Consider the following 23,372-nt stretch of genomic DNA (forward strand, 5'->3'; position numbering starts at 1 on the left):
CTGCTTGCCACCTTAGTAGGATGCAAGCAGAAATACCAGGTGCTGATGGCACTTAAGCCAGTTGGAAAAATACTTACAGATGGAAGTCGCCAGCCGCCAGGCCCTGCCATCCATCGGAAGGGGGCTCACGCGCCCATTCCGACGGAGCTCCTTGCTGCCGCCCATCGCCTCCCCCCTAACCCTGCCCATCTCCCTTAAGCGGAGACAGGCAGGGATAACGCCGCCCAGCCGCCGAGTGACTGGGACGCGCATGCGTGTAAAATGCTTGCCCTTTTCAGTCTGATGGAGTCCCTCTAAGCCAGTGTTTGCCAGCGGGGACATTCTGGCGGGCGCTGGTAATGAATGAGAGGGACACCATCTGTAGTCGCCCATCAGACCAATAATTACACTAGGCAACAGCCAAAAAGGATCCTACGTAAAAACAACAAATTGTTACTGGTTTCAAACACGAATATGAGGTTTATAATTGTTTATTAGTTCAAGTTTTGAAGATCCTTAGCGATGAACTAAATTTTAGATCAATGCTGTGGTCATGCGTTGCAGACATTTTCTCATTTTAAAATATTTGAAAAGATGATTTCCTCACATCATATCAGACACTTGGGTGCAATATGTCTTTGAAGATGCATTTTCTTCATTCTCACTTAGATTTTTTCCCAGCTAACTGCGGCGCCGTTAGTGATGAACACAGTGAATGTTTTCACCAGGATATTCCTGAGATGGAGAAGAGATACCAGGGGAAATGGAATGCTTCAATGCTAGCAGACTATGTTGGACACTCGTCAGAGATGCTCCGGAAATACAAGCGACTTGCAAAACGAAAGTGGCATTTAAAGCAATAATTTGTATTATTGTTGATGTTGTGTAAGTATATTAAGATATTTGTTTTGGGAAACAACACATGTGAATAACTGTAAAATGGCACTGTCAACAGGAGTGTATATACTATTTAATTTATTTACAGTTTCTTATAGCGCACACATATTCCGCAGCGCTTTACAGAGAATATTGTCACTGCCCAAGTGGAGCTTACAATCTATAGTCCCTACCTCAAGTAAATGCACACACAGACATTATAGGGTTAATTTGTTGGGAGCCAATTAGCCTACCAGTATATTTTGGGGTTGTGGGAGGAAACCGGAGTACCCGGAGGAAACCCACGCAAGTACGGGGAGAAAATACAAACTCTGCACAGTTAGGGCCATGGTGGGAATCAAACCCATGACCTCAGTGCTGTGAGGCAGTAATGCTAACCGTTACACCGTCCGTACTGCCCCAATAATAAACTATACACACACACACACACACACACACACAACATTGTATCTCCATAAATATTCAAAAATGATATGTAAGTATAATAATACATATAACTAAATTACACAAGTGATGACATGATGACCAGCTATGCATTTTAAAGAGAAAAATTGTGAAATTACATTTACTTCCCTATGTCGAAATCATAAGCTCTAATTCTATATAGTCAACAGTTGCATCTATATAAAGTTGAAGTGCTGTGGTGAACACAAATCACCACTAGAGGGGGTGCTGTCAACACAATATCGTTACCAGTAAACAGACTTATTGAAAATACAAATTTCTAACAGTAAAAGTGGAGCTCTAAGAACATAATTAGACAACCTAATAAAAAATAACAGAGAGAGAGAGATGGAGCAAATTAACTGCATACTAAATTAGTCTAGGTTTTAAGTACAAATGTATAATTAAATAAAATAATAGGCTCAGTGAATTATGGGAAGCCAGCCCTGGGTTATATTGGTTATTGCAATAGATCAAGGAAACAGAGCTAAAAAAGGTTCACACACAACTCTGTGAAAAGAGGACAAAAAACGCACACACACAGCTTTAGTGCCAAAGTCAAAAGGTCAGCAGTAAAAGGTATAAGGAAGATAATCTAGCAAAGTCATTCTCGATTTAATAACCCATGACATTACTCCAGCCGTTCACAAGGTGTTGAAAACATGGCAGCTGTTAGCTAGTAGGGGCACATTCGGCTTTTGACACATCTGACAGTTTAACTCAATGGGCCAGCACCGAAGTATCAATGAAGAGTTGAGTTACAGCTTGCAATACAAACCGGAGCACCCCACTTCTCCTGCTTCACCGCAGGTGAAAGTCCCCACAATAGAAATACAAAGCAGCGGATAATGGCTTCCACCCACCAGATGGTTTTCATTAGGTTTACTGAATAAAGAGAACGTCTAACAAGAGGAGAGACACCGTTACTTGTCCTTGGCCTCTCTCGTGCCTTCAGATCCCACCCCGGGGGTTCCAGTCAGGCAGAAATGACTGCAAAAAAACCTAAGTACTTCAAGAAATATAACTAGGGGGTTGGGGGCCACACTGCTATCCCAGCCTCCGCAATCCCTTTATTATAGAAGCCTGTATTGTTAGGATGGCAAGTGGACACATACATAAAAGCAGAAGACACAAAGGTTGCCATTTATACCGTTACAAATGAGGCCCATCTAAAAAGCTGACAGACCCTATTAGTAGAGAACTCTGTAATTGCAGAAAACCTTTTTTCCACTGCAAAACACATTCACATGTTCGAGTTCTAGAAAGTAACATTTCCATCCATAACCTGCCGATAAGTTATCATTATTATTAATTATTATTGCTGAAAGAATAAAAGAGAACTAATGGGGCCTGCACATGAAGCTACTAAAGTTTCTAAAAATGAAAAGAGGTGATGATGCCAATAGCAACCAATCCGATTCTGTCTATCATTTCTCCATTACATCTTAGAAAATTAAACCCAATATGATTGGCTGATGTGGGCAACATCACCTCTTTTCCATTTGAGAAGCGTAAGTAAATGTTCCCCTACATAGCTATTACATGATGCTCATTCTCCATAATGGCCAACTATTTTTTTTTTTTTTTTTAAGTGCGATGCTAGATCGCTCAGCAAGGTTGCTCAGCACACAGTGCTGTGTGCCTACGCAATCTGTCAGGGCCAGTGCTCTCCGGTAAGAACTCCGGCCCTGACTGGCGATATTACTAGATTTATTTAGCATGTTGGATATTAATTACTGGGCGATGCCTCTACACACAGAGCAGAGCAATGTAGGCGTAAATTTTAAGCAATCTAGTGATACAGCTTATAAAAATGGGTACTTGTGTCTTATAGCGGCGCCCATCGCATCGTATACCATAAGGCATACAATGGTATGCGATGCGATATCGCGCAATGTTGTACAATGACATACAATTTTAAAATTGTATGACATTGTATATGGCATACAATACGATGCGATTATAAATGGTATAAGCGCCCTAATGGGTGCTTACAATGTTAAATGCACCCTAATGGGTGCTTACAATGTTAAATGCACCCCCACGCCACCCCCCCACTATAAATGTGAACCCGAAGCGTGGCGAGCGCCCCCCACGCCACCCCCACTATAAATGTGAACCCGAAGCGTGGCGAGCGCAGCGAGCCCGCGAGGGGCGGCGGTACGCGTCCTACGACCTGTTCATACCCCCACTATCCAGGTCGGCGCAGAGTTGATTTTATAAAGTGTGGCGAGCGAAGCGTGCCTCGCGAGGGGACGCGCATAACTTCACAGGTATACCATCCCCTCGCGGGGCTCGCTGTGCTCCCCACGCTTCGGGCTTGGTGGCTCGCTGCGCTCCCCACGCTTCGGGCTCGGTGGCTCGCTGCGCTCGCTACACTATATAAAATCAACTCCACACCGAAGTGGATAGAGGGGGTATGAAAAGGTCGTAGGACGCGTACCGCTGCCCTCGCCACGCTTCGGGTTCTTGTTTATAGTGGGGGGTGGCGTGGGGGTGCATTTTACATTTTAAGCACCCATTAGGGTGCTTACAATCACCAATTAGGGTGCTTGTACAATTTTTAATCGAATACTGGTGTAAAATCGCGTTGCATCGCATGCCATCAGTTGTATGGCATGCGATGCGATAAAAACATCATACGACCAACATCGGGGGCGCCGCTATAATACACAAGTACCTAAAAAGGTCTCAAAATTACTATGCGTGTAGGCTCCGTAAGCTTTCGGGAACATCGCTCAGTTCCAGTAGCGCATAACATGTTGATATTAACCCTTTGAGTGCCATCTCTGTGAGATGTTGGCTAAAACTGCTTTGGTCACATTTGTTATATAAACTCAAATAAAACGGTTGTGTAAAAAAAGATTATAGTTCCTATATAAAATATAACATTACAGGTCATTATAATGAATAAAAAGTTTTGCTTGGCAATTTTCACACCAATTTTTTACATATTCACTTGCTACTCAAAGGGTTAATGTACGTACAATTAAACAGGGCTGCAAAACATGTGGTTGCCTTATTAATAAAAATGTATCATTTATGAAAATAACAGAACAATTATTTGTTTTATTTGATTTTGTTTTTCAATAAGTGCGGCACGGACATTCCTTTAGTCTGAGAATCGCTGGAAAAAAAAAAAAAAAATTGGGTGCTGCCAAATTTGCAGCATGGACTTTGATTTACTTTACAACTTTTTCTGCAGGACTAATGCAAAACAAAATTAATTGAGTGAAAGTGTTGCAATGACAATGCTGTATTGTGTGTTTAGGACTTGAAGGTGCTTGCATACCTATATAAAACAAACAAAAAACCACCACCATCACAAAAAGCACTGGGCAATGAATAAACAAACACAGCCGGAATGAAGTTGGAAACAATACAAGCTAAATAAATCTCAGGGACAAAAAAAAAAAAAAAATGAAAAGAAAAGAAAAAAAGAGAAAAGAAAGTAAAAGCAACAATAGTGCTAGCACTAGAAGCAAAAAAAGAAAAAAAACACAGGCAGCAAATAGGACCACATAATCATTTATCAATAATAGCAGGGGGTGTTTAAACATCCTACACTGCCGTTGCCTTTTCTTAAACCATTAGGGTAATCATGAGGGGGCAACATGTGAACAGCTGCCCCCTGATCTACTCCCTATGGCCGATAATATTCAGGGCTTCCACAAAAACAGAGAGGTCAGACACCGAGGGGGTGGCCGCCACAATAGCTTCACAAAACCCTCTGCTAATTCCTATTAGAAGGCAGGAAAAACAGATGGCGGAGTAATAAATTTACAGACCTGTATTGCAGACTTCAATATTTAGCGGTTAAAGGCCCTAGGACCCCCTTGGAGGCCCTTTGCTTTTCAATACGGTCACTTGGATTTTAAGTATGTCCATCGGTTTTATTTAGTGGTTTGATTGGAGACTAATTATGTGGCCAAAGACAAATCAGTTTAGGATCCTCTCCAGCTTTACTTTTATGTTGTAAATTAAGACATCATTTTAATCCAGCTAAACAATAAACACAAAAAAAAATTCAAAATTTTTTTTTTTTTGTTTTGTTTTTGCAGGAACATTAAAAAAAAAAAAAAAAAAATTAGATAAAATAAATCCTGTTCCACAGGGAAAAAAAAAAAATACCCAACATCTTGCATGTAGTGTATTTTCATAACGAGCAAGGATCCAAAAACCCAATCACTTATTTTCCAAATGAATCCAATTAGTCCCGCGTGTGACCTGCTAGCCCATCTGTATGAGCAGGACTTAATGTGCGCTGCTCTCTCTCACTTCACTTTGAAGTATGAGGCAGATAAATTTAGTTTAATTTCCAGCAGATCAGACTATCCATTTTCCAAATGAACCATCTGGATCAGCCTATTAAAATTAATTTATAACCTTACACACACACAGAAAAAATAAAAACATGTTTGTTACTCTCAAACTTGCCAAAACTTATAATTGTTTTTGAGCATTGTGATCAAACAGGACAGATTTTGGGACTGACAGATGATATCACATAGTGATACACTAGGAGTGCCCTGGTGTGCAAGTCATGTCTTTGCAGGGATTCTCAATAGAATAACAGGCAGCTACTGAGCATTTGCTAATATAGGATGGTCAAATGTCTATAACACTTTATTCCATAATACTTTATATTTCCTTGAAACTGGATGGTATTTTATTAAGCTACAAAGCTTGACATGCAAATGAGAGAATAATGTTTAAAGTATGATTTTTTTTTTAAATACAAACAAAATACAAAATTTAGTGCAATGGGGCCTACACACGTAGCGATTTAAGGGCATTTTAGAGGCAAGCGTTAGCGGCCCCGCACGTTGCTATAACCTGGTGATAAATATCCAGCAAGCCGGATATTAATTGGTCAGGGTCAGTGTTCTTACTAGAGACAGATCACTCATCATTCTGAGAGCAATCTAGTATCTCTCAGCACATGTTCAAGTGTGTAGGCCCCTTAATTATGGCTCCCCTTGTCAAGACACACAATGAATTGGCTTTCCTGGTGGGGAAATTACCTAACAAGAAGAGGAGGCCATCACTGGGAAGAGTCCACAAAACCTTCAAGTGACATCTGATTTAAGGGCTATCTATTTCAAATACATTGACATTCCCTATTGCACTTCTTACAACTGTATGTCTAAAAGTGCAGTTTGCTGCTATCATCATCATGCGTGTGTAAGGTAAAGTTGCCCATACACTGAGCCGATTCTGACAAATTGGGCTGTGAAATCGGCCCACATCGGCTCAGTGTGATGTTCCCTCAGGTCCGATGTGCGGCCCCTCCAGCGAGATCCGGACAGCTGGTGTTGGTGGCGGGGGGTGGGCAGCTCGTAGTGGTGGGCAGCAGGGTCCGTCATAGCAACAGCTGGGTCCTTGCCGCATTTTGCCAGGCGGCGTGATACGGCTGCTGAACATTTTGAAATGACTGGCCGGATATTGATTGGCTCAGCCAATCAGCGGCCTCCCATCTGATCGACTGAGAGATTTCTCTCAGCCAATCAATGTCCGGCCAGTCATGTCAATATATTCAGAAGCCGTATCCTGCCGCCCGGCAAAATGCGGCTACAAGATCCCAGCCACCGCTCCGACAGACCCCGCTGGCTGGACCCGGTTGACACAATTCCCCCCCCCCCTCGCGCCGCAGCAGCTCCCCGGGAGAATTTATTGCATGGAAAAATGGGGAGCTGGGGGGTTCTCAAGGGCAAACTGGTCCGACTTGTCCTTAGGACAAATCGGACCAGTGTATGAGGGCCTTAAGGCTGATGTAGAAGATTCTCAAGGGTCTTTGTATGATAAGGAAAACCAAAGGGTTCAGACTTTTAGCAATAGAGGAATTTACACAACAATGGATGTGTGTTAAGGTCTTGCACAAAATGAGAATAGGGATTGTATTGTGTTTTCAACATGTGGATAGTTTAGATGGGCTGTGTTGGGCAAACCAGGCTGTGCCATGAAGATGTGAAAAGTAAAATGTGCCCAGAGAATCAGGTAAATTGTGCAGTGCTGTGTCTTAACAGATGCATGAAGCAGACAGGTTATCAGCACAGAGCTGCTGTGTCTTGTCCAATAAGCTGCACTGTCAAATGTCATTGCTGAGGTTGCGATGTTATGCAATTGGTCTAGGTTAGGAACATTGGCCCTTATTCTGATTGAGTTGGATGGCTCTGTATGCGTTCGGACGGCCGATGTTTGGTGTTTGTGCAGAGGCGTTTCTGCGCATGAGTGAACACCGCGCACGCCGATATTAAAAGGCATTTTCTAAGCGACTTTGCTTAGTTTGGCAAAGTCACTTAGAAAATGCCCCAACATCAGTGTGTGTGTAGGGGCTATAGCAACAGCAATGCACATTGCTTGCCGAGATTGATAGAAGAACACTGGCGCTGACAGCTCGCGCTGTGTGTGGGCTCTCAGCATAGCATAGCTACTGTAGGTCACCCCACACACATCGCTATCATAGGGGGGTATTCAAAGTCGGGCACTATTTCCGACAGGAAATATTTTATTATTTATTTACAGTTTCTTATATAGCGCAGCAGATCCGTTGTGCTTTACAAATGTTGACAACACTGAAAGAACAAACTGGGGGGTAGATTTATTAAGCTTGGTGAAGTGATAAAGGGGCAGATGTATTAAGCCTGGTGAAGAGATAAACTGGAGATAAAGTGGAGAAAAAGTGGAAGGAGATAAAGCACCAGCCAATCAACTTCCAACTGTCATATTTCAAACACTGCTGATTGGTTGGTGCATTATATCCTTCCACATTTTCTCCACTTTATCTCTAGTTTCCTTCCACATTTTCTCCACTTTATCTCTAGTTTATCTCTTCGCTAGGCTTAATACATCTGCCCCATTGTGTCTGGTTTTTATCACCGGCCAATCAGTTTCTAACTGTCATTTTTCAAACCAAGCCTGTAACTTCCCAGTTAGGTGCTGACTGGCCGTGATAAAAAAAAAACAGACATTTTATCACTTCATTGAGCTTAACAAATCTGCCCTTGGGTAACAACAGACAGACATTGAGGTTGGGGGGCCCTGCTGCAAGCATACAATCTATAGGGACATAGGAGAGAAACACAAGGACAGGCACCAGTAATAGCATAGCAGTACCACCAAGTTACGTGATCAGAAGGGAAGCTATATAATACATAAGTGCCTCAGAGGGTTATGCGTGTAGAACTCAAATATGATAGGCTTGCCTAAAGAGGTGAGTTTTCAGGGAACGCTTGCAAGTTTGGAGGCTAGTGGAGAGTCGTATTGTGCGTGGAAGGGCATTCCATACGGTGGGTGCAGCCCTATGAAATACCTGTAACAGTGAGAGTGGGAGCTAGTGATCCGCGCAGAAGAGAGACGCAGATCGGAGAGAGTGAGTTGGGAGATATTTTGTTAGAAGTGAAGAGATATAGGTTGGTGTGGTTTGGTTATTAGCTTTATATGTGAGTAGAAGTATTTTGTACGGACTACAGTAGAATACGGGCAACCAATGGAGGGACTGGCAGAGAGGATCAGCAGACAATGAACGTCTGGCTAGGAAGATCAGCCTTGCAGCAGCGTTCAAAATGGATTGCAGTGGCGAGAGTCTGTTCTTGGGAAGACCAATGAGGAGATTATTGCAATAATTAATGTGAGAGATAACGAGTGCATGGATTAGTGTTTTAGCAGTGTCGGGTGTAAGATTGGGTTGTATCTTGGATATGTTTTTTAGATGCATGTAACATGATTTTGAAACAGACTGAATGTGGGGAACAAAGGGCAGTTCAGAGTCAAGGGTGACACCTAGGCAGCGAGCTTGAGGGGTTAGTGTGGATTGTCATTGTCGACAGTTATGGGGAAATCAGGATCTTAACTGCTCCTGGCTGGTTTCAATGATGCAGTTTCCAACAGCATTGAAGGTGGAATTCGACAAAACGTATCAGTTTTATTGGAAACAGCCGTCGATTATCGAATTCACGGCTGCTTTGTCAATCCACGCCAGTTTTTGCTGACATGCCCCCTTTTCGACACTCGTCAGGCGGAACATTGAATTCCGAAAACGGCCCAGGATTAAATCAAATTTAAAGTTAAAATGACAGTTAAAATGCTTGAAATAACAGTTCTGCAGAGTTGGAATTATAGTCTGTGAATATTATCTGAACCACTTCGTACTTCTGTACTGTACTTAAGTTTTATCAGTCTGTATGATACCAAATAAACAACATTTGCAAATTTATATATATCTCCTAACTGGTCTTCCCAAGAACAGACTCTCACCACTGCAATCCATTCTTAATAGGCAAGTACGGAGAGCACTCACCAAATACACAGCTTTTCTGGTGCCATCCAAGGTCTCCCTTTGCATAGGAGGCCAAATATACCAGATGGATGATGGCGGCACTCAGGAATAATTACGTCTCAGGCAGGAATACAGTCAACGTTTCGACGTTTAGTTAATAAATTCTTCTTCTGGACAAGTTGACCGCATTCCTGCCTAAGATGTAATTATTCCAGAGTGCCTTTTTTAGTGATCAAAACGAGTGGATGTGCTGGACCATCCTGATATATATATATATATCTACCATAATGCATCAGCATACAGGTCTTTACTTCAACCACTCCGCTCTGCACAAGATCTGGTTCTGTACTGCATGGATCACTAGATCCCATTCACTATTACAGGATTTTCATTGGGCTGCTCCCACCCTATGGAAACCCTTCCACGCAAAATAAAATTCTCCACTAGCCTCCAAGCTTTCAAGCGTTTCCTGAAAATTCACCTCTTCAGGCAAGCCTATCATATTTATGTACCACATGCATAACCCTCTGAGGCACTTATGTTTTATATATATGGTGGGACTGCTATGGTATTACTGGTGCCTGTCCTTGTGTTTCCCTCCTATTTCCCTATAGATTGTAAGCTTGCAGCAGGGCCCTGTTACCTCCAAGTCTGTCTGTTGTTACCCAGTTTGTTTTATCACTGTCTACTATTGTAAAGCACAACGGAATCTGCTGCGCTATATAAGAAACTGTAAATTAAATATATATTATATAAAAAAAGTAATATATGTTATACATATAAAACAGTAAAAATGGACACATATACAAAACAAGCTGCTCTAGAAATAGCAAGGTTCTATTGCAGGGTCTTTCATCCCATCTGCTGGTTCTAATACAGGACAAGAACACGGTCTAAAACACTGTAGCCTTCTCGTCTCCATAAACAGGTTCTAGATTTACACACAGATAGGGGGCCTTATTCTAGTTCACTCTTAGAGGCAAAATTCCTTCTCAGATGGACAAAACCATGTGCACTGCAGGGGGCAGATTTAACAGGTGCAGATAGAATTAGACTTGGGTGAGTTATTTTGTTTCTGTGCAGGGAAAATACTGGCTGCTTTATTTTTACACTGCAATATGGATCTCACTTTGAAGAAAAACCCCACCCAAATCTAATTCTCTCTGCACATTTTATATCTGTCCCACCTGCAGCGCACATGGTTTTGTCCATCTAAGAAAGAATTTATCAGAAAGAGTGAACCAAAATAATCCCCATAGTTCTCTTTATAATAGTTCTCTTTACTAAAATTTTAGGCATTTTATTAAAAAAAACTTCCATGGCAAGCGTAATACGGGGCCATATACAGTATCTAAGGCCCAGATTCCCCATTGTGCCGATAATATGATTATTGATGCGATTTGCCCACCTTCATTGATCAGTAACCAGCATGTTAGAAATCCGGACTTGACAATTTTTGGGTCGGAATCGGAGACATACAACCCCAGAGGTGGCAGAATGGGGAATTGCCCAGATGTCTTCCGGATGTGTGGGTCCCATAAAACAATTGATGATTTTTTTAAATAAATCAGGTTTCTAAAGCTGGAAACAAAAACATTAAATACCTGTCTAAGTGTATTCTTCTCTGGAATAATCTTTCTAGGGGGCTCATCCCGATGACAATCTTCTCTCTCTGAAGCAGTCTGGAAGGAAAAGAAGGCTTAACGTTTATTTCAATATTACAAAAACATACAATAAATCTTTGCTGGACGAAAGCAGAACCCTTCAAAATGTCTGCAGTTACGGAGCGCAGATGCTGGCTTGTAAAAATGGCCAGAGGTAAAACAATATGGATGTGGTTACAAGATTGTTTCGTTCACTTTCAGGTCAACTCTGGATGTTTACTTTACGCTATAACAAAGAAAGCTGACACTACGATGTGGGGGTAGTTATTTTCTTGCTCAGCTTGAAGAAAACAGATAAAATGTACCAACAACAGAGACAATGGTTCTGCTATTACACATTCTCCGGATCACGCCCCACTGTTAGCAATTGTTTTAAGCCGGATAAGGATGGGACAGCGGGAAGATACAATTGCTTTTATCATGGACCCAGTGTTTCTTGAAGGAGAGCGAAAAGTAAAAAAAACAAAACAAAAAAAAGGCTTAATTACAAATAGGTCCATATGTGGGCAGAAACACTCCGGGTGTCTATGGCCGATAGACCGCCTATGACCATAAAGCAGTAATACACTTCATGTGTGCACGGTCTTTAACCCATTAAAGACCACAGGGCTCTGTAGAGAACAATTTTACTTTTTGTTAGATTTTATAATGATTATTTTGTTGCTATACAACCTTTTTTGTAGGAAAAAACACTATTTAGCAGTTTCAAATATTTCACAACACCGCTTATTAAAAAATTTGCTAAGTTACGTGTTCCAAATTACGGTTATTTTGCCATTAAGACCAAATCCATCGTAGAGAAAGCACACTATATAACAGAACTGCGTATCTAAGCACCATCAAGGTTTCAAACTATAAAATGAATAGACTAGAACAGAAACCATTATATTGATCAAGCAAGAGTATTGAAAACTGCGGCAAACCCATTAAAAAAAAAAAAATAGTCCTGTCTGTGCCAGGCGAGTATTGGATAGGTAACCAGATTACTATGCAGCTTTCTTTCTATTTAAAACTTTTGAAATAGTTAAAAATTACTGGAAATGTAGGAATGTAAAAAAATGGCACAGGATTTCCACTATTTTCCTAGAACCATCACCGGGATGACCAGCTGAGAGGCTTACGATATAGCACGAGAGACGCAGCAAAGGGTCAACTGAGATAATGTAAACGGTTTCAAACTGGTCAACACAGGGCCCACCTAGGTTAATAGTGCATAAATAGTTAATATTGATTTTACTGGCTGCCACAATGCCATTATGCCCAGAATATTCCAAAAAAGGCAGGACAGACACATACTGTAATCGTTTGGTAATTAATAAAAATAAACCCACTCCCTCTACAATTCAAGCATCCAGGACTTCTGTGCATGCGAACCCTCTGTACGATGTTCATGCTCAACCCAATTTGTGGGCTCCCTGTATGGTTAGAATGTAAGCTTTTATGAGCAGGGCCCTTCCCCTCATGGGCCTTTCCTTTTCTTACTTAAACTATCTTCTACTCCCTACAACGGGGCCTAGGCCTTGGTTTCGGCTTCCCTTCATGACATTTAGTTTTATATACCATATACTTGTCCAACATTGCCTTGTACTGTGTGTTACAGTATTCTGGTTTTGCTCAGAAATGGGTGTGGATTAGAACGTTGACATTGTCTAGGTTGACAGTCAATAGATCGACAAGCAATAGGTTGACAAAAAAAAAAGGAGACATGGTCTAGGTCAGTGATGGCTAACCTTGACACTCCAGCTGTTGTTGAACTACACATCCCAGCATGCCCTGCATCAGTTTTAGCATGTCCAAGTAGTAAAACTGATGCAGGGCATGCTGGGATGTGTAGTTCAACAACAGCTGGATTGTCAAGGTTAGCCATCTCTGGTCTAGGTCAACATGAACAAAAAGGTCAACACAAGAAAATATCAATATGACATTTTCACAGGGTTTTTTTTGTCTATACCGACATGTCTCTATATCCACTCGGTTCGTGCAGTAAAAAATCTGTTAAAAAAAAAAAAATTATGAAAACTTGAGTGAACCATTTCCTGTGTGTTGACTTATTGCCAGCAGAAACATTGTGACACCATATAAATAAAAGATAATTATTATTATATAAAAAAAAAAAAAAAAAAACAGGCTGACCCATTTAAAGAGCCACAACAAAATGACAGGTCACTCAGTGCTGCCCCATTTATTTCTATTGTAGTGCCCGACAACCTACTGAACCTAGATCTGACTGAGTTTGTCAAGATGACACAGCAAACACTACAATACTCTCAATGTGGTTACTCTTGACAAAACTATTTGTTCAATTTCTATAAGTGTCCGTATTGAGTAATGGTGTAGTAATGTAGAACAGCGCATTTCCCATATAAATAGGCTGCATTATAATAAGAATTTCCGTAATATGGATAAGTATACATGAAAGAGATATGGCATACAAAGCCATTCACTAAATGCTAGTGTTCATTCTAGTACCCGCTATCTTTGAAAACCCATGCAGTTCATCTTCCCTGCCTGGGGTGTCGCTGTCTGCTGTAGTGCTTCTAGCACAGTGTGGTCTGGCCACCAGATCTGTGCTAGAAACATCACCGCAGACAGCGACACCCCAGGCAGGGAACAGAAACTGCATGGGTTTTCAAAGATAGAGGGTGCTATAATGAACACTAAAATGCCACAGGTCTGTTTTAAGGAGGGGCCAAAGACCATTGATGGTTAGCAACCATTGATGTCTGATGGATTCAGAGTGGTTTCTCTTATGAAGGTAGACCACCACTGTCAAACTATCAAAGGCCGATCCGCATGGTGACCACAGTCGCCACAACTCAATAGCTAGGCGCATTACATCACCATCAATGGTTCATTGCAGATAATGGAAAAAACTAGTTTGCATTACTCTAGAACAAGTCGCTCACTTAATAAAAGCAATAAGCGCTGACTGCCGCAATCATTAGACGCATAAGTTTAGGACAGTATAGATGTTTTCCGCAAGTACAGAGTGCTCTGCTGTAATGTCCTGTCATTTAATATATAATGAGGACATAAAAATGGCTGCATGCTCAAGTCTAAATTATTGTCTTCTATAGTCATTATGGCTTGCTGGCTGGAAGCTGGTCCACACCCTAATTGAGCATCCATCTGTTTTTTTTTCTCTTTTTCATCTGCCACAAATTGTATTCCAAGTGCCACATTAAACTCTGTAAATGTTTCTTTAATGTGACATAATCTGCTAATTACATTTGTATTAAACCGTCTTTCTCTTTAGACACACAGTATATAAGGAGCCGCTTCACTATATACATCCGCTGACACTTCAACATGGCGCCCCCTCTTGAAACCCTGTCTCCGTCCAACACTGAAGGCATTCCCACCACGTAGACAACTCAATTATTTTATGTTAAAAATAAAAAAATTAAACATTTGGAAAAATGCGTGCAATCTGTGATTTACTACACGGTAAGTTTTTTTTTCCTTAAAAAAAAAAATCAGATTTCAAATAAAATGTTTTATTTTTTACCTCGTCCGCATCATTTAAACAACAACATTTTAAAAAAAAACATTTAAAGAAGCCAAGGAGCTGAGTTTTATGACAGCGCGTTTATTTGCATGTATCAGAATCCTTAATCCTATTTGGAGTTGTCAGTCAGGCAGAATGCAAGCCTTGGATAGGAGAATCCCAATCTGGCTGGCAGATGGATAGGTTGGTTATAGCTACAAAACTATATTTTGCCTGAAGGCACAATTCAGTACACTGTTAAAATGATATTAAGCCTCTGTCAAGCTGTATCATTTGGATCTACAGTATAGAAATGGAGGGAGGTGAAAGAAATATATACATGTATATATTATTAAAGAAAACACCTACTATGTATATTAAAAAAAGGTGCAGTCTAAAATATATATATTATATATACACATACATATATAAATATATATATATTTATTACACACACACACACACACACACTGTAATAAACTCTGGAACAGGGTCTTTTATACATGGATCTGTGCTGCTGGAGCGCATTGTGAATGCTAATATAATCATTCTCTCTCATGAGACATTAGCAAATAATCAAATGAAAAACAGGATCATAATTTACTGAGATTCGGGCAACTCTCTATGCAAATTCGACTTGTTATTGCTGCTGCCTCGTTAATCTATCTGAATGCCTTTGACAAACTCCTTTGATTTATTAAGTCATGACAAGTCCAATGTGTGTATATTTTGTTAGATTGACATTATCATTAAGAGTGGGTGGACTGAGAGTACATGAATGGCTGATATTAGAGCGCTGGTGTCTGCTGCACAACAGCTGAGCTTATCCTTCGCACAAAGGCCCTGAGCGGCAGGCTCTTCCTATCTCGCCAGCCATTCATCATCTCGATGTTAATTGGCCCAGGCTTTAAGCAAATTTTCAACACGATTTAAAGGTCTGATGACACTGATTACTGACCCTCTGCCATACGGTGCCTATTGATTAACCTGACAGAGATGAGAAGCTCCAGGGAAACAAGGTATGCTCGCTCAAAATAAAAAAAGTGGCTGGCTACACATACATACATATACATCTATATATACACACACACTCTGTTAACAAATATAATTTGTTCATCTGTAGCTAGGTATATTGAATGGCCCATAATTGTATACATACATACATACATACATATGTGCTTGTTCTATATGGTGTCAGACCTGGCAAATGACTAGTGCAAGGTGATATGCAGATGGTAATATATGCAGAGCATTTGGCCCAACCGTCACCCGCGGCCCTTGCTCAGGATATGACTTATGCACATCTTTTGGAGAGAATGAAACCTGTATGGGAGGGGTACGGGTCATTAGGTCACCACAATGTTGGTCGACAGTCACTAAGTCAACATGCAGGAAGGTCGATATGAGTCTAGGTCAAAGGGGCCATTAGGTCAACATGGGTTAGGTTGACCGGTTCCATTAGGTCAACATGGGTTAGGTCGACAGTCAAAAGGTCGACAGAGGGTTTTTCAAATTTTTTTTGTCCCACAGTCGACATGGACACTGAAACGTAGCACCGCGTCCCCTCGCATGGCTCGCTGCGCTCAGCACCCTATTTTATTTTCCCACCATGCCCTAGTGGATGGTAGGACATGAAATACCGCCTGTCGTCACGTTGGCTCAAAAAAAAATATGTGAAAGACCCCATGTCGACCTTTTGACCTTACCCATGTCGACCCAATAACGGTCGACCATCATGCTGGTGACCCAATGACCGTATCCCCATGGGAGAAAGAGGCTACTACACAAAGTGGGTGTGTGTGGGTGCGTGTAAAAAGCTCATCCAATCAGAGAAGACAGAAAACAAAAAACATTTTAGACTCTTAAGCTGGTCATACATCAGAAAGATCGATCTTAAGATCGATTGCGCACATGATTGTGTCGAATTTCCCTTCAATTCCCCGGCAGTCTTTGGTGGTTTTTTGGACACACAATGTACAGTACTCACAATCTGACATACAATCCATCTGTTGCATGATTGAAGCTTCATTTCAATAGGGGGCTGGCCTACTCGGATCAAAAGGATAGGAGTACCAAATATCCATTTTTATTTTTTTATTAATTTTTTTAATTTACAGGTTGCCAGCAACTATCTATCTGCTCACATCTTCTGTGTTATGACATGATTAAATAGCCCGAATGCAGCAATCCTCCGAAAACTTTTTTCAGAGTAGTGACAGAATTGTGCAAAAGGACGTCCACCGCTCTCTTCTGCCGCCCGCCCATCTGATGGTTGGATACTACTGCAGTTCTCAGCATCTTCACTGCCACGGGCCGCCCAGAAGCTGCACCGCTCTTCTCTGCTAGTCAGGAAGGTCGTGTCACATGACTCTGATTGTATGAGCCATCTAAAGACAGATTGCATGTGTGTAAAAGCACATTCAATCTGCTCCCAATTCCGATTGATCTTACGTGCAGCACGTCAGATCAGAAAACCAATACTCCAATCTCCCGGGGCCGGGAGATTGTGTGATTGTATGATTGTGTACACACAATGTGCACACAATCCATCTTACAATCAATTGAGATTGTATGATTGGGTACAATATCTTTCTGATGTATGGCCGCCTTTAGGGGGGATATGTATCAAACCTTCTAATGAAGACAAGCAGAGAAGTAATGCGGGCCATACATCTATGGCCGTGATTCCACATTATGCCAATCCGATGATTAGCAAAGCATCTGGGAATCGGCAAAAACAGCATGTTAAAAGTCCCTGCCATGCATGTCCTCAAGGATTACCAATATGTTGGGTTCCCTGGTCCTTTCTCACAGGAATTGCAAAGATTCTCCCCTTAATTTAAAGGAGCAAATATGAATTTAGCTAGCATTTTAAAGCATGACCTAGACAGAAATAACTGCTATGTTAGCTATGGATAACTTTTCCACTTTATCGCTCTTAAAAAGGTCTGATACATGTCCCTTTAATGTTTTGCAGATATGCAGGGAATGCTTTGAGTAGCAGTATGTGGAAATTAGACTAATATTTACTTACATATATGACTTTAACTCTGTTCACACCCAACCACCCTCAGCGATCCACATAGGGATGCCAATCCCGGGCCTTTTTTCCAATCCCGAGATTCGGGATTGAAAAATGCTCAATCCCGGGATCGACTAATACCCCTTTTACACCAAAAATCCCAGATCCGACCGGCATTTGGAAGAAGGATCCAAGCCGGGTCGGATCAGAGTTTTACTCCATTTACACTGCGGTGCCCACCCACAGTGTAGACAGAGGCAGCGCTTGGAGATGACCTCTCCAAGCGCCGGGACCGCGGTGATCCCCGCCGGATACACCGATCGCTATGCTGGGCTACCCCCAGCCACCGTGCACCCTTCCAGCCGTCGTCCGGGAGGTGAATGGATGCCGCACACAGGCATCCATTCACCTCCTCCTCTGCTGCCGCTGCTGTCTGCAGAGTATAGCAGACAGCAGCGCAAGATGTCTGTGCCCCCCCCCCGCCCGTCCAACCTGTGGACAGTGCGGTCCACAGGTTGTACGTCCCCCATTGATGTAAATGGGAGCCAGGTCATCCGACCCCGCGTACACATTTACACCGCCCTCTACCCAGGTCCTAGCCGTGTTCTACCCAGGTCAGGACCTGGGTAGAAGTCCTATGTAAAGGGACAAGGCGTGACACATTTACACCGCCACTTACCCGGATCTGACCCGCCGAAGACGCGGGGTTTTGAGGCGGTGCCAAACTATCAAGCCTGACAATGTAAGCCACCCATCCTCATGGACCAGCTTTGACCCAATGGATGTAAAGGACATTGCTGAAATTGTCTGGATTTTGTGTCCCACTTCCTGTGATCTGGACCCTGCCTCAACCAAGCTCCTAATACGGTGTATGGATATAACTGGCCCCCTTCTTTGCAACAATTGTTTAATGCTTTTTGCAGACCTTTTTACAGGAATTTTTCCTGAACCTCTAAAGGAAGCAATTGTTAGACCTCTTCTTAAAAAACCTAATTTAGATCCAGACTGCATGAGCAGCTACCAACCGGTATCAAACCTTCCTTTTTTAGGAAAAGTCATTGAAAAAGTGGTTGCAAGTCAACTGGAAACCCGCCTGATTACTCATATGTATGATCCATTCCAAATCAGGATTCAGGAGAAGACATAGCACTGAAACAGCCTTGGAATATATGCTAAACCAGTGTTGTAAAACTCATGGCCCTCCATCTGTTGTTGGGCTTTATGTCCTAGCATGCCCTGCCACAGTTGTAGCAATCCATTATATAAAACCTGTGGCAGGGCATGCTGTGACCTGTAGTTCCACTGGTGGGCAATGACTAGAGATGTGCAGGCTCTCATTTACTCGGATTTTAAAGCAGGTTTGTATTGGCTATCAACTGTCAACAACTGTCATGTGATTTGGGATAGCCAATAAGATTCTGCTTTGAAATCAGAATCTGCACATCTCTACCCATGAGTTGACACCACTGTGCTAAACGATCTTCTGATGGCATGAGAAAAAGGTGACTGTTCAATCTCCTTCTGGATCTCTCTGCAGCATTTGATACTGTGGACCATGGGCTTCCGATTGAATGCCTGAAAAATTCCTGTTGACTGGATAGCACAGTACTAAGCTGGTTCAAATCATTTCTCATTGGCAGATCACAGAGTGTGTCAGCTGGAGTATACTCCTGTTCATCCGTGCCCATGCTTTTTGCAGTGTACATGCTACCACTGGGTGAAATAATTAGGCACCATGGCCTGGTCTACCACTGCTATGCAGATGATACACAACTGTACTTGTTCGTTGCTCCAGGCACTGAAACCCCAATAACAACCCTAAATGGCTGTCTAGCTGAGCTCCAGGAATGGATGAGTGTCAGTTGGCTGAGACTGAATCCTGATAAAACAGAAGTCCTTATGATAGGACCTCAACATCAAAAGGACAAGACTGCAGCATAGCCACACAACTGGACTGACACTTGGGGGTACAGAATTACAAAACGCAGATCATATGCGGAATCTTGGCGCTGTGCTGGATAGTGGCTTGACACTTAAACATCAGATATCAGCCACAATCAAATTCTAATTCTTTCATCTGAGGAACACAACCAGAATCAAAACACTTGATCCCCTCTGAAGATCTGCCAAAAGTCATACATGCATTTGTATCATCTCGTTTGGATTACTGAAATGCCCTCTACCTTGGTCTCCCAGCAAAAGAACTGCACCGTTTACAGCTGGTACAAAACACAGCTGCCAGGCTGTTAACCAACCAGCCCTGTTCTAGCCACATAACTCCCATTCTCTACTCCCGTCACTGGCTGCCCATAAAAGGGAATAATTTTCAAGATCAACTTACTGAGTTTCAAAGCCCTACATGACCCAGGCCCAAGGCACCTGAAGCAGCTTCTGATTCCATACTGTCCCACCCGATTACTGTGGTCTGTAGAGCAGGAATGGCCAAACCTGTCCTCAAGATCTACCAACAGTTTATGTTTTTCAGGCAACCTGTGACTCTATAGTAGGAATGAATGCAGCATGTTTGAAAATGTGACAGTTAGTAATGACTGCACCTAGGCATCAGCTAGGTAATCTGGAAAATGTGGACCGTTGGTAGATAGCGAGGACCGGTTTGGCCACCCCTACTGTAGAGGATGGACTTTTAGCAGTACCTAGAATCTCACGTAGTTTATCTGGGGGGGGGGGGGTGATTATTATTATTATCTATAATTTCATTTCTTACAACTGACCTATCGCTAGGTCACTGCCATCCTAATAATTGCTTCAGTGTCCTGTCCCCTGATTCAACAGTCTTTATATACCATGTACTTCTCATAAACTGCCCTGTACAGTACAGCAAGTCATTTTTTCTCATTAATGTATTTTGTTAGGTGATGTGGAACCCTTGTCTTGCCATAAAAATAATAATAGTAGTGAAATATGGACAGTAAGTCGGGGTGGCATGTGGGGAGGCAAGTGGCATACTAAGTCAGGTAAAGAGGTCTGAGTGACATGTGAGGGATCTTTGGACTTGTGGGGGACAGAGAAGGTTAGGTCATTAAATGACTAGTGGGTCTACATGTGATGGGATTTTGTGGCAATTGGAGATCTGAGGGATATGGGTGGACATTGGAAGAAACAGAAAATCTGTGTGCACCTCTTAGCAGGGCAAAAGTTATTTTGTTGTGAAGTGTTGGCTACATCTGCAGATATGTTTTTGAATTATTGAGACAAGTTTGGTCGACAGAAGATTCTAATTACACTTATTCCATGGAAGTCTGATATAGAACATTTAAATGAGATCATAAAAATATTCTGCATCCATTATTTATTTATCTGGTTACAAAGACTAATAATTGTCACATAAGTTGTACCACACAAGCACGGCAGCTACGCAGAAAGTGCAATTAATAAGACATTATTTAAATTACTCCAGAAATACTGATCCAATGAAAAACAACAATTTTAATCTTCACTATTTAATATTTAAACATGCTTTAAGTATCTTGGATACAGTAATTTATTAGCTGTGCTAGTTGGGGGATATTTACATTTATAACAAGATAAAAACCATTAGAAACCTTATACAAAATAAAATACTTCATATTAAAAGTGTTCCCTGGTCTGGAATCTCTCTTAAAAAAAAAAAAAAAAAAAAAAAAAAAGCGATGTAAATTTATTGCGGGAAGGTGCTGTAACTATAACTATATTATATAAGGATTCAGTTTACTCTTCTATAAAAGTAGCAAACACACAATGTTACATTTAAATCTGAACTCAATCAAGAAAACAAAACAGATTCCCTCCCTCAGGTCTGACAAGAGTCTGACAGTGCAGTCAGTATATGTTTATACACAGGCCAATAGCGGTCATCTTCTGTATGCATGTACTAATTTATTGGTGGCTTTGAGAGCAGACAAGTTGCCTTACGGCAGTACGGATGGTGTAATGGTTAGCATCACAGCACTGAGGTCGTGGGTTCCATTCCCACCATGGCCCTAACTGTAAGGAGTTTGTATATTCTCCCCGTACTTACGTGGGTTTCCTCCGGTATTCCATTGTCCTCCCACAATCCAAAAATATACTGGTAGGGTAATTGGTTATTAACAAAATTACCCCTAGAATGTCTGTGTGTGCGTGTACATGTGGTAGGGAATATAAATTGTAAGCTCCATGGGGCAGGGACTGCGGTGAATGTTCAAATTCAGCATTCTCTGTAAAGTGCTGCAGAATATGTGTGCGCTATATAAGAAACTGTTAATAAATAAATACTGTGCCAATACCTGGATATTTGCAGTAATATGGAACAGGAGGGGCCAGCTTTATTGTGACCATCATCATAGTTTATTTATATGGAACCACAAGGGTTCTGCAGCGCCTGACAATACAGATGATTGAAAAACGAATTACAGCGCAACGCAATTTGGTAAATAAAGACAGTTATGTCAGGGGACAGGACACTGAAGTAATTATTAGGGTGGCAGAGATATATTCTAAGAAAAGCACATGAGGAGAGAGGGCCCTGCTCGTGAGAGCTTATATTCTAGAGGGAAGGTGCAGACAGACTGAAGTGACACAGATTGACACCTTGAAGTCAACATTATTTGCTGAAGCAGTCAGTAAATGGTCATACAAAGGACAATAGCGGTCATCTTTCAGGAATTTAATAGTTGACCAATCACCTTGTCCACATTGATCATGTCTACTCAGATGATCAGTCGATATTATGAACAGCTGATAAAATGATTAGGAGCCTTCTTCTGGGGTCCCAGCGATCACATAAAGCTAAGATAAGACTCCGGTGTCTGAGGATCGGATAGACAGTGAGTACTTCTCCTGCTATCACTACCCGGCATCAGTAAGTACAGCTTACGCCAGTTACGTTAGCCACTTTGAGAATAGCACTATGGTCCCCTCATAACAGACAGACGCCCCTGGTGACAAGGGATACGGTCGATTGGTCGACAGCATGTTGGTCAACAGTCACAAGTTGGACACCACTAGGTCAACATGCTGAAAGGTCGACTCAAGCATTAGGTCGACATGGGGGGTTTTACTGGTTTTTGAGCCAACATGTGCAGACAGGTGGTATTTCCTGCCCTACCATCCACTAGGGCAGGGCTGGGCAATTGCGGCCCTCCAGATGTTGAGGAACTACACATCCCAGCATGCCTTGCATCAGTTTCAGCATGGCCATATAGCAAAACTATTTATTTATTTTATTTATTTACAGTTTCTTATATAGCGCAGCAGATTCCGTTGCGCTTTACAATAGTAGACAGTGATAAGACAAACTGGGTAACAACAGACAGACTTGGAGGTAGGAGGGCCCTGCTGCAAGCTTACAAACTAATGCAAAGCATTCTGGGATGTGTAGTTCCTCAACATCTGGAGGGCCGCAATTGCCCAGCCCTGCACTAGGGTGTGGTGGGAGAATGAAATAGTGTGCGAGCCATGCAAGGGGACGCGGTGTTATGTTTCAGTATATGTGTGTTTTTCTGAACATTTTTTTTTGGGGGGGGGGGGGGGAGGGAGAGTACCAGTTTAGTGGTTAATATGTGCATTCCACAGATTACAGATCTGAGTCAAAACTTTAGCAATTCTGTGGTTCCCATATGG

The 23,372-nt window shown here is 41.9% G+C and overlaps 1 protein-coding gene across 3 annotated transcripts in view; it reads right to left on the reverse strand.

Moving 5' to 3' along the window:
* The window catches only part of BTRC (beta-transducin repeat containing E3 ubiquitin protein ligase), a 196,752-nt gene that overhangs the window by 120,564 nt on the left and 52,816 nt on the right, over positions 1-23,372 (reverse strand). For all 3 annotated transcript variants that reach the window (XM_083149212.1, XM_083149211.1, XM_083149213.1), the window contains one exon: positions 11,203-11,280. In XM_083149212.1, the coding sequence (XP_083005338.1) occupies positions 11,203-11,280 (78 nt within the window). The remainder of the gene's footprint in view (positions 1-11,202; positions 11,281-23,372) is intronic.

This window comes from Crinia signifera, chromosome 6, assembly GCF_055691185.1.
Source record: "Crinia signifera chromosome 6, ASM5569118v1, whole genome shotgun sequence".
NCBI lineage: Eukaryota > Metazoa > Chordata > Amphibia > Anura > Myobatrachidae > Crinia > Crinia signifera.